This window comes from Camellia sinensis, chromosome 7 (assembly GCF_055761805.1).
Source record: "Camellia sinensis isolate YWXY chromosome 7, ASM5576180v1, whole genome shotgun sequence".
Classification (NCBI taxonomy): domain Eukaryota; kingdom Viridiplantae; phylum Streptophyta; class Magnoliopsida; order Ericales; family Theaceae; genus Camellia; species Camellia sinensis.
In genome coordinates, this window is record NC_138967.1 from 35,092,853 (window position 1) to 35,109,060 (window position 16,208).

General features: G+C 33.7%; 1 protein-coding gene across 1 annotated transcript; it reads left to right on the plus strand.

Moving 5' to 3' along the window:
- Positions 1–936: 936 nt before the first annotated feature.
- LOC114261223 (pre-mRNA-processing factor 19 homolog 1) lies at positions 937–15,653 on the plus strand. The gene is made up of 18 exons (XM_028201460.2): positions 937–1,147; positions 1,252–1,337; positions 2,012–2,083; positions 2,184–2,246; positions 3,251–3,337; positions 5,334–5,481; positions 5,571–5,692; positions 5,838–5,954; positions 9,045–9,140; positions 9,247–9,306; positions 10,089–10,163; positions 13,101–13,205; positions 13,308–13,424; positions 13,515–13,592; positions 13,669–13,765; positions 14,260–14,311; positions 15,145–15,215; positions 15,301–15,653. The coding sequence occupies exons 1-18, from the start codon at positions 1,135–1,137 to the stop codon at positions 15,414–15,416; spliced, it is 1,575 nt and encodes a 524-aa protein (XP_028057261.2). The 5' UTR covers positions 937–1,134; the 3' UTR covers positions 15,417–15,653.
- The last annotated feature ends 555 nt before the right edge of the window (positions 15,654–16,208 follow it).

Genomic DNA, 16,208 nt, shown 5'->3' on the forward strand with positions numbered 1-16,208 from the left:
ACACACTACTTTCACACAATTGAAAATTCTGATCAACACTCATAACCAAACTCTTTTTAAAATTCAATTAAAAAAATTTATTATTAACAGAAAATAACATTAATCAATTTTTTAATTGAAAATACTACAAAGGAAATAATTTCTTTTCAAAATAAATATTCAAAAAATTTAAATCATAAATATTTAAATAATTTAAATAATCTAAAAAATTTAATAAGTAAAAAATTAAAATAAATATTCAAAAAACTTAAATCGTAAAAAATTAAATAATTTAAATATTCAAAAAATTTAAATAATTTAAAATGTTAATATTTTAATTTTAAAAACAACACTATACTCAAATCGTAACCAAATACATAAAACAAAACTCAATTAAAAAATTATTTTTAAAACTCATAACCAAACACATAACTCGAAACTCCATACTATTTTCACAACTCTATACTCAAATCATAACTAAATACATAACAACAAAATTAAAATATTTAAAAATATTTTTATAAAATAGAGTTTGAATTTATTTTTATAAAATATTTTAAATTTAAAAAAATTAAAATCGTAATATTTTGAAATTAAAAGATTTAAAAATATTCAAAAAATTAAAAAATTTAAAAAATCGTAACATATTTAAATATTTAAAATCTTAACAAAATTAAAATATTTTTAAAATATTTAAATATTTAAAAAATTAAAATATTGATTTGAATTGAGTTTTGAAAAGAGTTTTAAATTATGTGTTTGGTTATAAGTTTTGAAAAGTAATAATTATATTTTGAATTGAATTTTGAAAAATGAATATAAAATTATGATTTAAAAGTTCAAAACAAGAATACACTCAAATTAATGAGTGAAACTATGATTCGAAACTCTTACTAGACGGCGCCTTATTTTTTCTAATTGTCTCAAATATATATATATTTTAAAATTTATTAATACAAAAAAAAAATAAAATAAATTTTGAGACCCATAAGCCCTAACAGAGAGTGTGGGTTGGGTTAGGTTCAGCTCGGTTGCATAGCCCTCCGCCCCCTCTCTCTCTCCCCCCTGTAACTTTCTCTTTCTTGATTACCAGTTCTTACTTCTCAACTGCAGCGAAGCACCAAAGAGCTCAGAGAAACTCTATCACTCTTCACCATGAACTGCTCAAGTCTCTCTCTCTTTCTCTTCATATATAATATACATATACGAATATATATATATATATATATAAATGTTCTTGTGGTTTGTCTGATCTCTGCTTTTCCTTTGCAGTTTCCGGTGAAGTGCCGGAGGAGCCAGTGGTTTCGATGAAGTCTGGACTTCTTTACGAGAAGCGATTGATTGAGAGGCACATATCCGTATGTTTGCTTCCTCTCTTTCTTGATTCTAGGGTTTTAATTTTTTTTCTTCTCCATGTACTCTGTTTGTTTACTGAGAAAATGGTAAATTGAAATTTTTGGATAGTAAAGGTTTTTATATTTTGGTACTTCAGAAATTTTAAGCAAGAAAGAAAAAAAAAAAAAAAAGATTCAATGTTATCTTTTATTTTCCCCAATTTTTGTATGGGGTAAGTTTGTTTACATTTGAACTATGTTTGTACCTTTTATTTGTCATTTTTCTTTTGAATTCTATGGTTATTAGTAAGAGTTTCTGATGTAGGGTTTTAATTTGTTTCTTGCCAATGTACTCTGTTTTTTTCCCTAGAAAATGCTAAGGAAAAAAATAGAAGTGGAAATTTGGGTAGTGAAGGTTTTCATTATTTGAGGCTTCAGAAATTTTTGAAAAGCAAGAAAGAAAGAAAGGAAAGAATGCAATCAACTTAGTAAAGCTTTTTGGGTTAATAATTGTGAATATGAAACGGAAGAGTCAATGTTATCTTGTATTTTCCCCAATTTTTATCAGCAATACATTTGAAACTCTGTTTTTACCATTTATATCACATTTTTCTTTTGAATTTTATTGTTATTAGGAAGAATTTTCAATGTAGTTCTAAACATTCTGAATTTTGCATTTTTGTTTGTTCTTTAACTAGGAGTATGGAAAATGCCCTATTACTGGGGAGCCTCTGTCTGTGGATGACATTGTACCGATCAAAACCGGCAAGGTTTGCTTCTGTTTACTTGTATTTTTATGCAACTTGTTGTCAGTGTTTTCAGTGCTGAGTATGTTTTCTTGTAGCTTAATCATATAAGAATTCTGTGCAGATAATGAAGCCAAGACCAGTACAAGCTGCAAGCATTCCTGGGATGCTTGGAATGTTCCAAATAGTATGTGTTTCCAATCCCAAGTATCTTGTTTATTTAGAGTCTACTATTAAATATCTCTTCATGGAATATAAAACATTACGCCAGTCCTGCTGTCATGTCGTCTCCCCAGAAACATTGTGATTGTACCTGATTCTTAAGGTTGTTTTCCAACTCCAAGCCCAAATTTATTCATCATCACAGTTGATTTTGTTAATATTGGCTGGAAGCCTGGAAGTTCCTGGTTGAAATCAGTTTGATCTGGTGTTGTCTGCCCATTAATGATGTATATGTTCTTCACTGAGCTTTTACAAAAAACTGGAAAATGTCTTCTTCCACTTTGAATGGACAAGTTGGAAGCAAAGCATAGTAAAAGCAGCTTCTGGTTCATTCGTTGACAATTAAGATTTAGGATATTTTTTGAAGGTCCATTTATTATACATATATATATGTTTTTAAATTTACCGTACAATCTTATTTAGTGTTCGAAATCACTGTGACTGAAAAAAAAAATGCTAGTACCCAAGCGTGCCACAACCTTAGGTCATGCACTTGGAAATGCAATACACTTCTTTTATTTTATGTAATAGTAAATATTCAATGCAAAGTTTTTTCTTTTCCTTCGTATTGCTGCCTTTTTTCTTCTTCTTTTTTTCAATGAAAAAATTATAATTAATGAATCCAAGCGATCCTTGTTAACCTGGATAAGCTTGTCTCCCTTATCTTTTCTTTTTTTGGGGTAAGTGGCACAGTGCATACCTGTTCCCCTTCTGCTTAAGCAATGTGGTGGTCACCCCCCACTCCTTCCTTCTTCCCTATTAAGTTTTGATGGTCTTAACAGTATTTTTGGAAACAATTGTGGGCTTCATACATGGTTACTCTCAAAACATTATTTCTATGAACTGCTAATTTTATTGGTTTCATCGTTCTAGTTTTTTTGTTTTGGCTTCATGTTTACATTCACAAGAAGAAATCACCTTATATTCATATTTGATGTTCTATAGTTTTCTCTTTTAATGTAATGTTAGGAATGGGATACGCTTATGCTATCCAATTTTGCATTGGAGCAACAACTACATACAGCAAGGCAAGAGCTAAGTCATGCCTTATACCAGGTACTGATGAAGAATTTATACTCTAAAGTTTGGATGAATGTTTTGCATATTTTTCTCTATCTGATTTTAAAGAAAAATATATTATATTCACTTTTTAATATTAAAATTTAGATCACATTATCCCCATTTTCTCACGATGAGCATGAACCTCAAGTTAGTATTCTAAATTTTTTGGTGTGACAGCCTTTTTTTTCCCCCGGTGCTGGATGTTTACAATTGTTTTTGGTAATATTAGAAATTTGGAGCATTAGAATCAAAAGGTTTGTGTGCATCTATGTCCTGAGGTTTAAATAACCAGCCCTACATGAGGTGTGAACTGTGAAGATATATTCTTGTATAGTCTTGAATCACAAAGAAAAATAATCAGTATTTGAACTGGGTTGCAACTGTTGACCAGAACAAGGCCTAGATATCAAGCGACCATGTTTAATGCTGGACTTTGTTCAGTTTTTGTCATTTATTTAGAAATTTTTTAGGTATGCCAAGAAATGATGGAAAAAGCATGCCCTTTTGGTTGAATTTCTTATGAACAAAATGAAAAATTGAGGTGAGACTTGGTGTGGACCCCTTTCTTAGATTCTCGAACAGTCCTTTGCTTGCTTATGATTGTCATTTACTTTGTCTCATTCTGTGAGGCATGGTTGACCATGCATACAGTTTGAGAAAAATCAAGAACAAAAGTTCGTTTTGCCTTGCATCAATATGATAACTTTTGGGGGGAATTGAGATTGTATTTAGATAAAAATGCTAATATGGAGAAGCTATGGTTAATTATTTTGGCTTTTCAATCCTATTTTTTTATTTTTAAATTCTCGTTTTAGTGTGTCCGCATCTTTTTGTATCTGTATTCTGTCTGTCCTTGTCCTTCTTTGCTTGTAAGTAGCATACCCAACCCAACATTGTTGAGCATCGCTTTTGTTTACAGTTGTAATACATAGTTGTGTTGGTAGTGCTAGAGAAGTGTAAGTGTTTGAATCCACAAAATTTTATTTTTAAAATAGGACATGTCCAAGAAGTGTTGGGCACATTTCTAAGAGTGCCTAAGAAGAGAGAAGTGTTTCACATATGTTCAGCATGGACACGACATTCCCATTGAATTATCCGTTTTAGCTCTTAATAGGTGGGGCTAAGTACAAACAATTCTAAGAAGATGATGTGCCCATCTAGAACAACCAGTAGCCATTGGACCCTTCCTGATTCGTGTTTAACACTCATCCAAACGTGTCCTAGTATTTTTTTTTTTTTTAAATAAAAATAAAATTAGACTTGAATATGCTTTAGACACTTGAGGGATACACATGTTTTTCACTTAGACACATGAGTGTGAACAAAATAACTTAGGATACAATGTGCTCTATTATTTTTTCAAAATCCCTTTAGACGCGAACATGCTTCGGACACTTGGAGGCACGCATGTCTATCGCTTAGACACAGGATTTGAAGAAAATAACTTAGGATAGAATAATAAAGAAAATAATGTAGATTTATAGGAACTAGAGCTATTTTTTCATTTATTGTTATGTTTGAATGTGATATTCATGTATAATACATATAAAAACTATATATCTTGTGCATATCCAACACGTACTCTATCTTGTATATTTTTGGAAATTGTCATATCGACGTGTCCGTGTTGTATCGTGTGTCCATTCTTAGATGCGGGGTTGCTTGGGGCCATAGAAAAGTTTGTTTGACATATTACAAATTTCTTGTCATTGAGCAAACTACGTGTCCGTATCATGTGTCCGTTCTTAGATGTGGGGTTTGCTTGGGGCCATAGAAAAGTTTGCATGACATATTACAAATTTCTTGTCATTGAGCAAACGTTAACTCAAACATGAAAGGTAATTATGATTTCCACGAGTTATTTTGCCTTAATATTTTTCCCCACTCATTGAAGTTCAGTCCTCATTTTCTTCATCATCACATTTGTCTCTTCACTTCTACTTTCTACTTAATTAAATGAGATTTGGTTGTCAAATTTACTTGTTGGCAGCATGATGCCGCTTGTCGTGTGATTGCAAGACTTAAAAAGGAAAGGGATGAGGCAAGGTCATTACTGGCTCAAGCAGAAAGACAGATGCCCATGTCAGCACCGATAGCGACTACAGTTAGTGCTTCTTCTTTGAGCAATGGGAAAAGAGGTTTGCCTTCTATATACTTCTAGGCTGATTTCTTTAATTTGCTTTTAAGTTATATGATGTCTCATTTGTGTTGTTTGTTGTCATTGCAGGTCCTGAAGACGAGGATATAGGTCCTGATGGAAAGAGAATCCGTCCTGGAATTTCTGCTAGCATTATTGCAGAGCTCACAGACTGTAATGCAGCACTTTCACAGCAGCGCAAAAAGCGGCAGGTTTTGTTTATCATGATGTATAATTTCAGTGATTCATGAAAATAGAAATTGGTATTTTTTTTAAGATACAGTTGCATGACTTTCAGTTATTCTTAATGGATATAAGCTATTTGACATTAGTTCTTGTTTGTATGTTTTTCCGTAGATCCCACCAACATTGGCTCCTCTTGATGCTTTGGAGAGGTATACCCAACTCTCTAGTTTTCCACTTCACAAAACCAATAAACCTGGCATTTTAGCTGTGGATATCCTGTATTCCAAGGTACGACATTTGCCACAATTTAAACTGCATTCATTTCTTGGTATCTTCTATCATTACATGTAAATAAGGTTGTTGAATTGCATTTATGCTAAGGCTCTGGTTTGCCCTTAAATATTTTTTTCTTCAATTACTATCCAAACTCCATACATCAGTTTAGAGTTTAGAAAAGTTCTCCTTTGATGCTGTGGTTCTTCATTGGTAATCTGGTGCTTCATCTTATGTTCAAATAGTGATCACGGGTTCCATTTAGAGTGAAAAGGTCTTGCCTTGGTACACGCACACAGATGCACTTGCGGTCTCTCACATGCTTTTTATTTTTGTGCAGGCTTTTAAATGCAAAAAATTAAGATCAAAGAGAATAGAAAAAATTCTAGACATCACACCTAGATCTGAAATGATGGCCTATGGCCTATCCCTGCAACCGATGTCTAAAAATCCTACAAAATATAAATATGCACCTAGCTTTCAAAACACTAGAGAACCTAAATAACTAGAAAATAAGACTAGAAATATGATTATGCATGGATTCTATAGGACCCTCCTTAAAATCATGCCAATGTTCAAATTTTTTGCATCTTTGAATTTACTTTTCCTTGAGCTTCTTATAGCCTGCATGATTCTTCCCCGATTGAATAAAATTCAATCTCAAGTTTTAAAAACTGAAGTATAAGAAACCACAAGTTGTGAACCATGCATCTCCAACGATTAGTTCTCGACTGTCCAGCTACAAGGTAACTTGGGTCCAGTTGGGCTAGGCTGGGTGGGAAATAATCTGGATTATAAAATAAAAAAAATTCTTCAAACTGACACCTCCTTTTGCTTCATTTGAGATGGCAACGAAAATATTGAGAGATGGATATTTTCAATCGTGCCGCTAAATTTTGGAATAACAAAATCAAGGGTGACAGTTTCTCATGTTGAATTGTAGTAGTATCACCGTTTTTTATCCAATTTGGTTTCGTAAAGCCTTTTTTTTTTTTTGATATTCCCAGATTCCTTTCCTTTTATCCTCTTTCCCATCGTAAAGTCGTCTTCTTGAATATCAACTAGAGCAAGTTCACGAAGAAATTCTGTTGCCACCATATCAGATAAGTCTGGCTGCGATTTAGTTCCCTCTGAAGAAGGTATTTTAAGTTCAGGTCCAGCAACAGGTTGCATTAGTTCTTCAACCACTACAGCTTGAGGCTTCCAAGTCTTTATTTTGAACTCTGCATCTTTTGGAGTCATGAATAGAGTTTGTTAAGGTGCTTTCATCGCATCAACTAGATTTTTTGCTTCCTTTATAGCCTGGCCATATTTTACATTGAGCAGGTTTTGATTTTCTTCCTCTAGTTCTATCTTGAAACACATAATTTTGATCACCCACTTACTTCAACATTAGTGCTCCTTAGGGAGTTTTTTATTCTTCAATTGGACCTTTGTTTAACCCAATAATGATATTACTTGTCACCTTGTTTTGAGTTGGTCGGCTTTCTATAGCATTATGTTGATCAATAAAACTGTCGAGTTGCTCCATAATTCTAAAAAGAATCTAATCTCGATGGTTCTCAGGAAATATCCCTCTAAAAGAATTTTTTTTAAAGAAATTCTGGAATGCATAGACATGTGAACTTGCTCTAAACACTGGGATCTTTTGCTTTTATGCCAAACTGAAGTAGCATAAGTGCAGGAATATTCTCCTACTAGTAGATAGGCCAAACTTAATTGGAAAGGGCTATTTAGAGCTGATTTTGATTGGATTCAAAAGGCTAGAAGAATGGTTAAATATGGGGATTTTAGCATTTTAAAGGTGTAACAAAACGTTAAGAGTTTGAGAACGAAAACACGAGGTTTTAGGGGTTGTCTTGGGCACTGTAAGCAATGCCCATAAATAGTAGTCTTCTGATTTTGTGTTCTTTTAGGCACTAGGGTTGAAGGATTGAAGGGAAGATGGATTATTCTTGTGGAATACTGTTTAATGGTAGGGAAAAGGTTGCAAAATAGATATAGTCTGCAGTTTAAAGGCTTTAAATGCAAAAAAATTAAGAACAAAGAGAAGAGAAGAGAACAGTAGAGAAGAAAATTTTAGGCATCAGACCTAGTTTTGGTGTACATGTCATAAAAGGATTTCTGTATGCTATGATGTGAGCATGGCAGTTTTGATTGTGGTCCTTTGGCCATTGTGCATAAGTCACATGTTTGTGATCCCCTTTCCTACCAGCTTTGCCTTGATTCTTGTCATCACTCGATTGTCTCCTCCATATTTGGAAAAAGGTTTTGTTTCTTTGCTTCACAGTTTAAAGTCAAGGCTCTCAAGCCCTTTCAATTGTCCTCATCATAAAAAGTTTACACTCAATTTGTCGAAAGTTTCAGAAAGATATTTTATTAAATAACGATGGCATTATAGACAATATACTACTAGAAGAATGAGTAAACTCTCAGTGCAAGCTCATGGAATAATAACAGCCGAAATTGGCATTTGTGAATGGTAGATTGGAAGCAAAACTTACTTTAGGTCATATGATAGATAGTGTAGAATATAGGTCGGATTTGTCTAGATTTTCTTAGTTTGAATGTTCTAATTAAGCACTTCCATTTAGCATGTAATATCTGCGCATTACCAAGCGACAACAAAATTCTGTGATGAGCAAGGAATCTGTGATTTTTTATTTTTTATTTTTTTGATGGTGAATCATTGACCTTGAAGAATTGTCAACTTATTTTTTAGGGAAAAGGTATAGATTTTCAATAGAATTAGCAATGTTCCAAGATCAAAATCATGATATCAATCTTGCTCTTTTATGACTTATGATGAAGGTCATGGTTTTTGGTCCCATGCCTGGTATGCAAGGATAGCCAATGCTAAACAACCCTGGATTTTATTTCTATGTTAGATAATTGGAACTTTGTATTCTTTTGTTGAATTGCCTTTCTGTTGCATCTGGGTACTTCTGTTTTTTAATTCTTCAGAAATTGTAATCAGATTTCTCTTAGAGTTCCAAAATTATTCTATGGGTGGAGCCTGGAGCACTCTCTTTTATTCCAAGAAAAGTAAAATGAACTCTTAAATCCCACAAATTAGATTGAAGCATTTTCTTTGGTGGTGTGTAGGATATTGTAGCGACGGGTGGGGTTGATACAAGTGCTGTACTCTTTGATCGGCCATCAGGAGAGATTCTATCTACACTTAATGGTCATTCAAAGAAGGTTTAGTGCTTTCCTTTCTTTTGTTTATTGATGGAGTTTTATCTCCTTATTAAAATCTTTTGGCTAAGCAAACTTGTCTTTCCTTTTTCCTCTGCTCTTTTTGCAGGTTACAAGTGTTAAATTTGTAGCTGAGGGTGACTTGGTTGTTACTGGTTCAGCTGATAAGGTAAACCATGCCAACTTCCATTGGATTTGAATTTTTTATTTTTATTTTTAAACTCTGCTGCCTTCATGCTATGCTTGTTTGTTTGGTTTTCTCATTCCAGTTTCTAATGCTGTGTTTGGTAGGCAGAAAGGAAGAGAAAAGAAAGAAAAAACTGTCTAATTTTTCTTCTTTTCCCTTGTCTAGTTCTTCGTATTAAGATTAGTCTTCCCTTGTTTAGTTCTTCATTTTAAGAGTAGTTAAAGGAAATGAAGGAGATAATCATCTAAAACTTTTTTGATGGCCATTGATAAGAATGCCTAGGGGCATCACCCATTTACAAGATAACCATAATCAAAAGAACTACTAAAAAACTGTTCTTCATAATTGAACTCTCCTAGGAAATCCACCAATGAGAAATAATATGTGCAAAATATCTTGTTGAGCCAAAATTGAGAAATCACCCTCCACGCCTTCCACATCCTCATCAAGCAACATCTATGAGGCCTACATTCATAAAGTTGGAGCACTGGTACTGGCATAACCTGAGCCTGAGGCACTCCAAAAATAGAGAGGAGTAAGCTTCACAATTCTCTAGCAACACATCAGAGTGTAGAACAAATAATCAACCTATATTCCATCCCCATCTGCCCAAGTTCTCAGTAGTAAGGATCCATAATTGTGGTTTTTAACTTTTTAATGTGTGATTAGACATACGCTTTTGCGATATGACTTACTCCACTTGTGTTTGAACTTTTAACTGGATTTACATTATTGATTCTCTGTTTTATTTTATGGTGTTGCAGACTGTCCGATTATGGCAAGGGTCTGAAAATGGCAACTTTGATTGTAGGCATATATTGAAGGATCATACTGCGGAGGTAAATAATTTAAAATCCTTACTGGTCAATATTTTTAAAATGTGACTGCTTCAGTCGGTGTCATGTTTTTTTTGCATTACATATGTGACACTGATGTTTTTCATCATGGAAAATATTTTCAGAATTTGCTCATTCTGAGTTCTGACAAATTCAAGCACGTGTACTCTTTTTGTTAATATATTATTTTTTTCCCTTCATTATTATTATTTTTTTGGTAGTGTTAAGAACTTCATATAGAGTAGGGGACTCAAATCTGTGTCCTTCTGTCATGGAGTGTGGCCTGGTGCCCTTCAGTCGGCACTGTCCACTCCGGGAATAAGCATGCATATTCACTGGCATGCATTCACACTTGACAGGCTTAGGTCACTTGTATCTGAACTCTGAAGGCATGATACACTCAATAACTCATGGAGACACAGCAAGACCAGGCTTGAGGAAAGTGCTTGTTGGAACTGTGAGACTGTCATGTAGATCTATTGCCTCAAGGCATGAGGCGCATAAATTATATTGGGTTCTAAGAAACACAGTGACAGTGATTTTGAAAAAAAGAAAAATTAGGATACGGACATAGCGGGAATATAAAGGATAATATATATTTTATGTATTATTATTTGCTAATTTTATCTACATACAACCAAAAATATTGACAAACTGACAATAATTCAATATGAAAAATCACTTAAATTACTGTTTAAACGTCATTCAACGTACAAAATACTATTTCATCAATCATAAACCATTATATTACAAATATCAAAAGCATTTATGTTCAATAACAAATAGGTCATTCATAAAAAAATACATAAAGCTCCACTATTTTGTTTGAGAAAAAAATAATGTGGTGTTAACATTTACCAAAAGTTCCATAGAATCAAAATAAATAGAAGCAGATAATAGTTGCTGGCCTATAATAAAGCCAGAAGGGTATCCCTTTAAACATCCTGAAGAAGCTGGGATTTGGGTTTGTTTAAATTTATTTTTCCTTGACATGCTGTAAGTATTTTCTTGTCTTTTAATTTTCCTTTTATTTTCACATCTTATATCGTAATTATGGATGTACTACTGCTAAACTCAAAATATCTATCTGCTCTCCACCTTCTTGATACTATAAAAAGTGCTCCTCCCCTCAAATTTTGTAAATCTGTCATTTGCTGCAATTTAGGACCTAATTATTCACATGCAAGTTATGTTAGGCAGGTGACTTTGAATATCCACTTTTGTGTAAAATTTTCAAGATGGTTGCTTTTCCTTTTCCTTTTTCTTTCTCTCTTTCTTTTGTTTTTTTATTGAGCTAGATGGTTAAAAATTAGCTTTGTACAAGTGCATTATTTGGGGTGTTTGGGAACCCAAGTTTGAGGCTAAGATAGCCTCAAAACCAAGGTTTTGAAAAGCGGTTGCGATCATCGTAACGGTGGCGGTGGCGCGGTGGCGGTTGTGGGATGTAAAGGCCGTAGCAAAACGGCTGCGGTAACCAGAACTGTGAATTTTTTTATTTTTCGCACAATTTGAAAAAAACTTACCGATATGCATATTTTTTTTCCATGGCCATATTTATTGGGTTAAAAATAAATATTAATCAATTTTTGTAAATTTTTAAATATGATCCAATATATTTATTTTTAAATCACTATAAACTGAGTTTTTTACATTTTATTTTAATAATTAATGACTTTATATTATACAAAAAAATCAATCACTAACTATTATATATAAGATAAACAATGACATAAGTAAGAGAATAAATAAGAGTTTAAATTTATATATATACATATTTTAACCAAGCCAAATAGATAATGACTACACTTATTAAGTTATTATTATTATTATTTTTTTTTTCAAACAATATATAAATAGACGCATACAAACAAAATGGTTGAGTGATAGTAGCTGAATAGACTAGCATAGGTCTTACAGCTTCAACAAATCAATAACATGTGCTTCATCTTCCCTCTTCTCTCTCTCTCTCTATCTCTTGCGCCTCCATCTTCTCTCTTTATCTTCCTTCTTCTCTCTATCCCTCTTCCTCCATTTTCAGCTTTTTTTGTGTGTTTTTTCTAAAGAAACAGTTCGGAACCGTTACGTAACGATGCATAACATGCATAACAAGCCGTTACGACTGTTACGGCACCATTACGACCGCTACGGTAGTCGCTACGGCCGACACACCTGTGAATCTCAATCACACTGCAAAAGCGGCCGTAACGGGTGGCGGTAACCACCAAAACCGTTACGTAACGGTTGCGGCCGCTTTTTAAAACCTTACTCAAAACACAAAAAAAACAAATAGCCTCAAATAGTACTCAACTAATGATTTATATATATATATTTTTTTAAAAAAAACAACAAAAACAAAGCAGCCGGTAGTGGTGACAGTGTAGGCACAATATAGTGCCAACCTAGTCGCACAGGCTGAAATGACAATTTTGCCCCTATAGACCAATTTTGGAAAAAGTGAGGTTAGGGACAAATTTGTCATTTCAACCTCAAACATCATTTCAAACACATTTTTCAATACAACAACTCAAATAAAAATTCATTCTGTCTTTCTAAACACAAACTAAAATAGCCTATTAAAATAGCCAAAAAGCCTCTAAAATAGCCACTTCCCAAACACCCACATTGTGTTTGTATGGGGTTGGCAAATTATGAAGATGGCAATCCATGTGAATGAATATTTGTACTAGATGTTTTGATTGGCAAATTAGAAGCTGGGAAAGCAAATTACCAGAGATTAATATTCATGCTTTGTTCTTGAATTAAAATTGACAGTTCTTTAATAACTCGATTAAAAATTCCAGAATTCTTCTAGTTACTGTAGATTTATTTTGTTCCCTGGAACTGGGCTCTAGAAGTTATTGATTGTTATAATTACACTAATGTACTCATGTGTCAATTTCACCATTTGAGAATGACTGACTTACCTATCAACACTGACAGGTGCAAGCGGTCACTATCCATGCCACCAATAATTACTTTGTGACAGCTTCTCTTGACAATACGTGGTGCTTTTATGATCTTTCATCTGGTTTATGCCTCGCACAGGTTTCTCTCTCTCTCTCTCTCTGTGTTTGTGTTGTGAGTTTTCTATCTCGCATATGTTTCCCTATGTTACTCCTGAACTGTCATTTGTATGATTCTCTGTAGGTTGAAGATGGTTCAGGATCCGGGGGTTATACATCTGCAGCTTTTCATCCTGATGGTCTCATCCTGGGAACAGGCACCTCAGAGGCACTTGTTAAAATTTGGGATGTAAAAAGTCAGGTATAAATTCTGTCTTCTGCTCATTTATCCACATTGTGTTGCTATTCTTTTTCCTTTTCCCCTTCTCTGAATTTCTTAATTGGTTTGAAGGCAAATGTAGCGAGATTTGATGGGCATGTTGGGGCAGTAACTGCTGTATCTTTCTCAGAAAATGGTTATTTCCTAGCGGTACGTGTTTCCATTACCCCCACAACCCACAAAAATGGTAAGAGAATTCAACATAACTTGTTTTGAGTGTTCTCAGACTGCAGCACATGATGGAGTTAAGTTGTGGGATCTGCGCAAATTGAGGAACTTCCGGACATTTGCACCTTACGATGAAAATACACCAACACAATCTGGTAATATTTCAGTGCTCCACTAGTAGTTGATGGCTGTTGTAGAAAATTAGCAATAACAAACCAAAAATATAAGAGTTGAATGCCTCCCTCTGCCCTCCTCTCAAAGTCGATAGGTATTTGAAATCTTGATTCCAGGGGGACAGATAGGGGTGTTTGACGTGCTTTGCCTTTTTGTGCTGTCGTTTATTTTGTCCCTATATTGTTCCATGGAGCAAGGTTTCTTTGTTGAGGTGATTATTATCCACTTTGAAGACTCTATCAGACTATCAGTATCTTTAGTCAAACCAAACTAAGTCTAGTGTTTCACTTAAGTTGGGTCGGCTACATGAACCTTTTTTTGCCGTTCTGCTTTGTCAAGAGCTATATGCACTATCAATATCTTTAGTCAGAATGAGAATATTGTATGCCTGCTCCATTTATTTTTCTTCTTATGGTGCAAAGATAACTCATCAAGAACTATATATAATGTTTAGCTCTATGCCTGGTTTTTGCAGTGGAGTTCGACCATAGTGGAAGTTACCTTGCTGTTGCTGGCTCAGATATAAGGTGGGCTTTGCATACAGTTCTCATCCCAGTTCTGCATTTGGTCTGAGATTTGGGGGTTTTGAATATTTTTATTATTATTATTTAAATTCTCCTGCTGCTAGCCTGGTTTGTGTTTTTTTGTGTTCGCTCATCTCCTGGTTTCATGTGACTGAACAAAGTGCTTTATTTGCTACTATTACACAGTTGAAGTGCAATACTTTGCTTGACAGATGCCCTGCCATTGATACTTGAAAATTGGCATCTTAACCTTTCTTTTTGTCTGTGCATGCCTTTTTTTTTTTTTTTTTTTTTTTTTGTTAGTGCAGAGATTCTGGTTGTGTAGATCCAACCTGCTCACTTTTTTGGTGTACTAATTCAGAAACCTAAGAGCATCAGTATCAAACTAGCTAAAGTCATTTTTTAGCTAGTTTGATAATACTATTCATAAAAAACGGGCTTCCATCAAGCTCGGTACAGTAGGTCGCTAATATACAAGATGAATAGTACCTCGTTACAACAAGCGAGGCACTATTCATCGCCATTTGTGTGTTACCGGATGTCCGCCAGGGACATCCGGCCTGTCAACCAGTCAACAGCAATTTTTTTTTTTTTTTGAATATTTCTTCCAATTTATCTTTACAAAGGAACATAAGAATTGTTTGGCTGACAGTTCATCAATTTAATTAAAAAAAGAATAACAAATATTTTAATAGGATTGAGTTAGAATAGAGAGTTTGATGCAGTGAGTACTAAAAAAATGACTAGCTAAAATAGCAAAAGTGGATTTTTGGTTATAATTTGACTCAAAATTTGTTGAGATTGATGCGGATGCTCTAATATACATACTTTTGCAGGGTTTATCAAGTTGCAAATGTCAAGTCTGAGTGGAATTGTGTCAAAACCTTCCCTGATTTGTCTGGCACAGGTGCTCTCTCTCTCTCTCTCTCTGTTCAAAACTTGTAGTTACAGATCTTGATGTATATTCTTCTTTAACACCGTTGTGAATGCAGGTAAAGCAACTTGTGCTAAATTTGGTCCAGATGCTAAATACCTAGCAGTCGGATCAATGGACCGCAACCTCCGCATATTTGGCTTGCCAGGGGATGATGGTCCCTCAGAATCTTAAAAAGCCTTACATTCGCCTTTTTGAGAGCAAGCTATTTTGTATCCACATGTCGTTGAAAGAGGAGTTTCAATTTACTATTTTGCCCCCCAATTTTCCCTTCAAAATTTGCAATTTGATTTTGTTGTAGAGGAAGAATGCCAATCCTGATACCTGTAATATTTTTTTAATGTACTATTTAAACTGCGGTATATTGAATAGGTACAATGAATGTTTAATATGAAGTTCCGTTTTTACCAAGAGACTTCTACGCTAATGTACTTTGACATTGTCGTAGAAGTATTTGCCTACTTGCCCCTCTCTGTCTCACTCACTATATATAATCTATTTATTTTGGGTCTCTGGGTTGGTTATGGATTATAGGTCCTGTTTGGTGGGGTTTTTTTTTTAAGTTAAAAGCTGATAATCAGATAGCACAAGTTAAAAGTATTCATATCCCAATTTTCAAATAATCAATTTTTTTTTTTATCTTATTTAAGTTATGTCTGTCTAATAAGCTATAAGAGCATCTCCAATAGTCATTGTTATAATGTCATTGTTATTGCTATAATTTGGCAATAATTAGTGTTATTTTTTCAAATTATAGCAATGGTGTTCTAATGGTCATTTGTTATTTTGGCAAATCTCAACCAATTTTCTCTCCAAGTTTGTAGATGTTTGGATATAGGTTTTTTTGTGATTTTATTTTTTTTATTTTTTGTTTTTTGTAACCTTTTTTTAACTGTATGTAAAAAAAAAAAAATTATATATTTATATTATTTTCTACTAAACAAATAAAAAAATTGAAAAATTAGA

What these genes read in the sequence shown, in the direction of transcription:
- LOC114261223 (XM_028201460.2), top strand. An exon ending in TGCTTGGAATGTTCCAAATA is followed by an intron (nt 2,247 to 3,250) that starts GTATGTGTTTCC and finishes ATGTAATGTTAG; the next exon opens with GAATGGGATACGCTTATGCT. An exon ending in AGCAGCGCAAAAAGCGGCAG is followed by an intron (nt 5,693 to 5,837) that starts GTTTTGTTTATC and finishes GTTTTTCCGTAG; the next exon opens with ATCCCACCAACATTGGCTCC.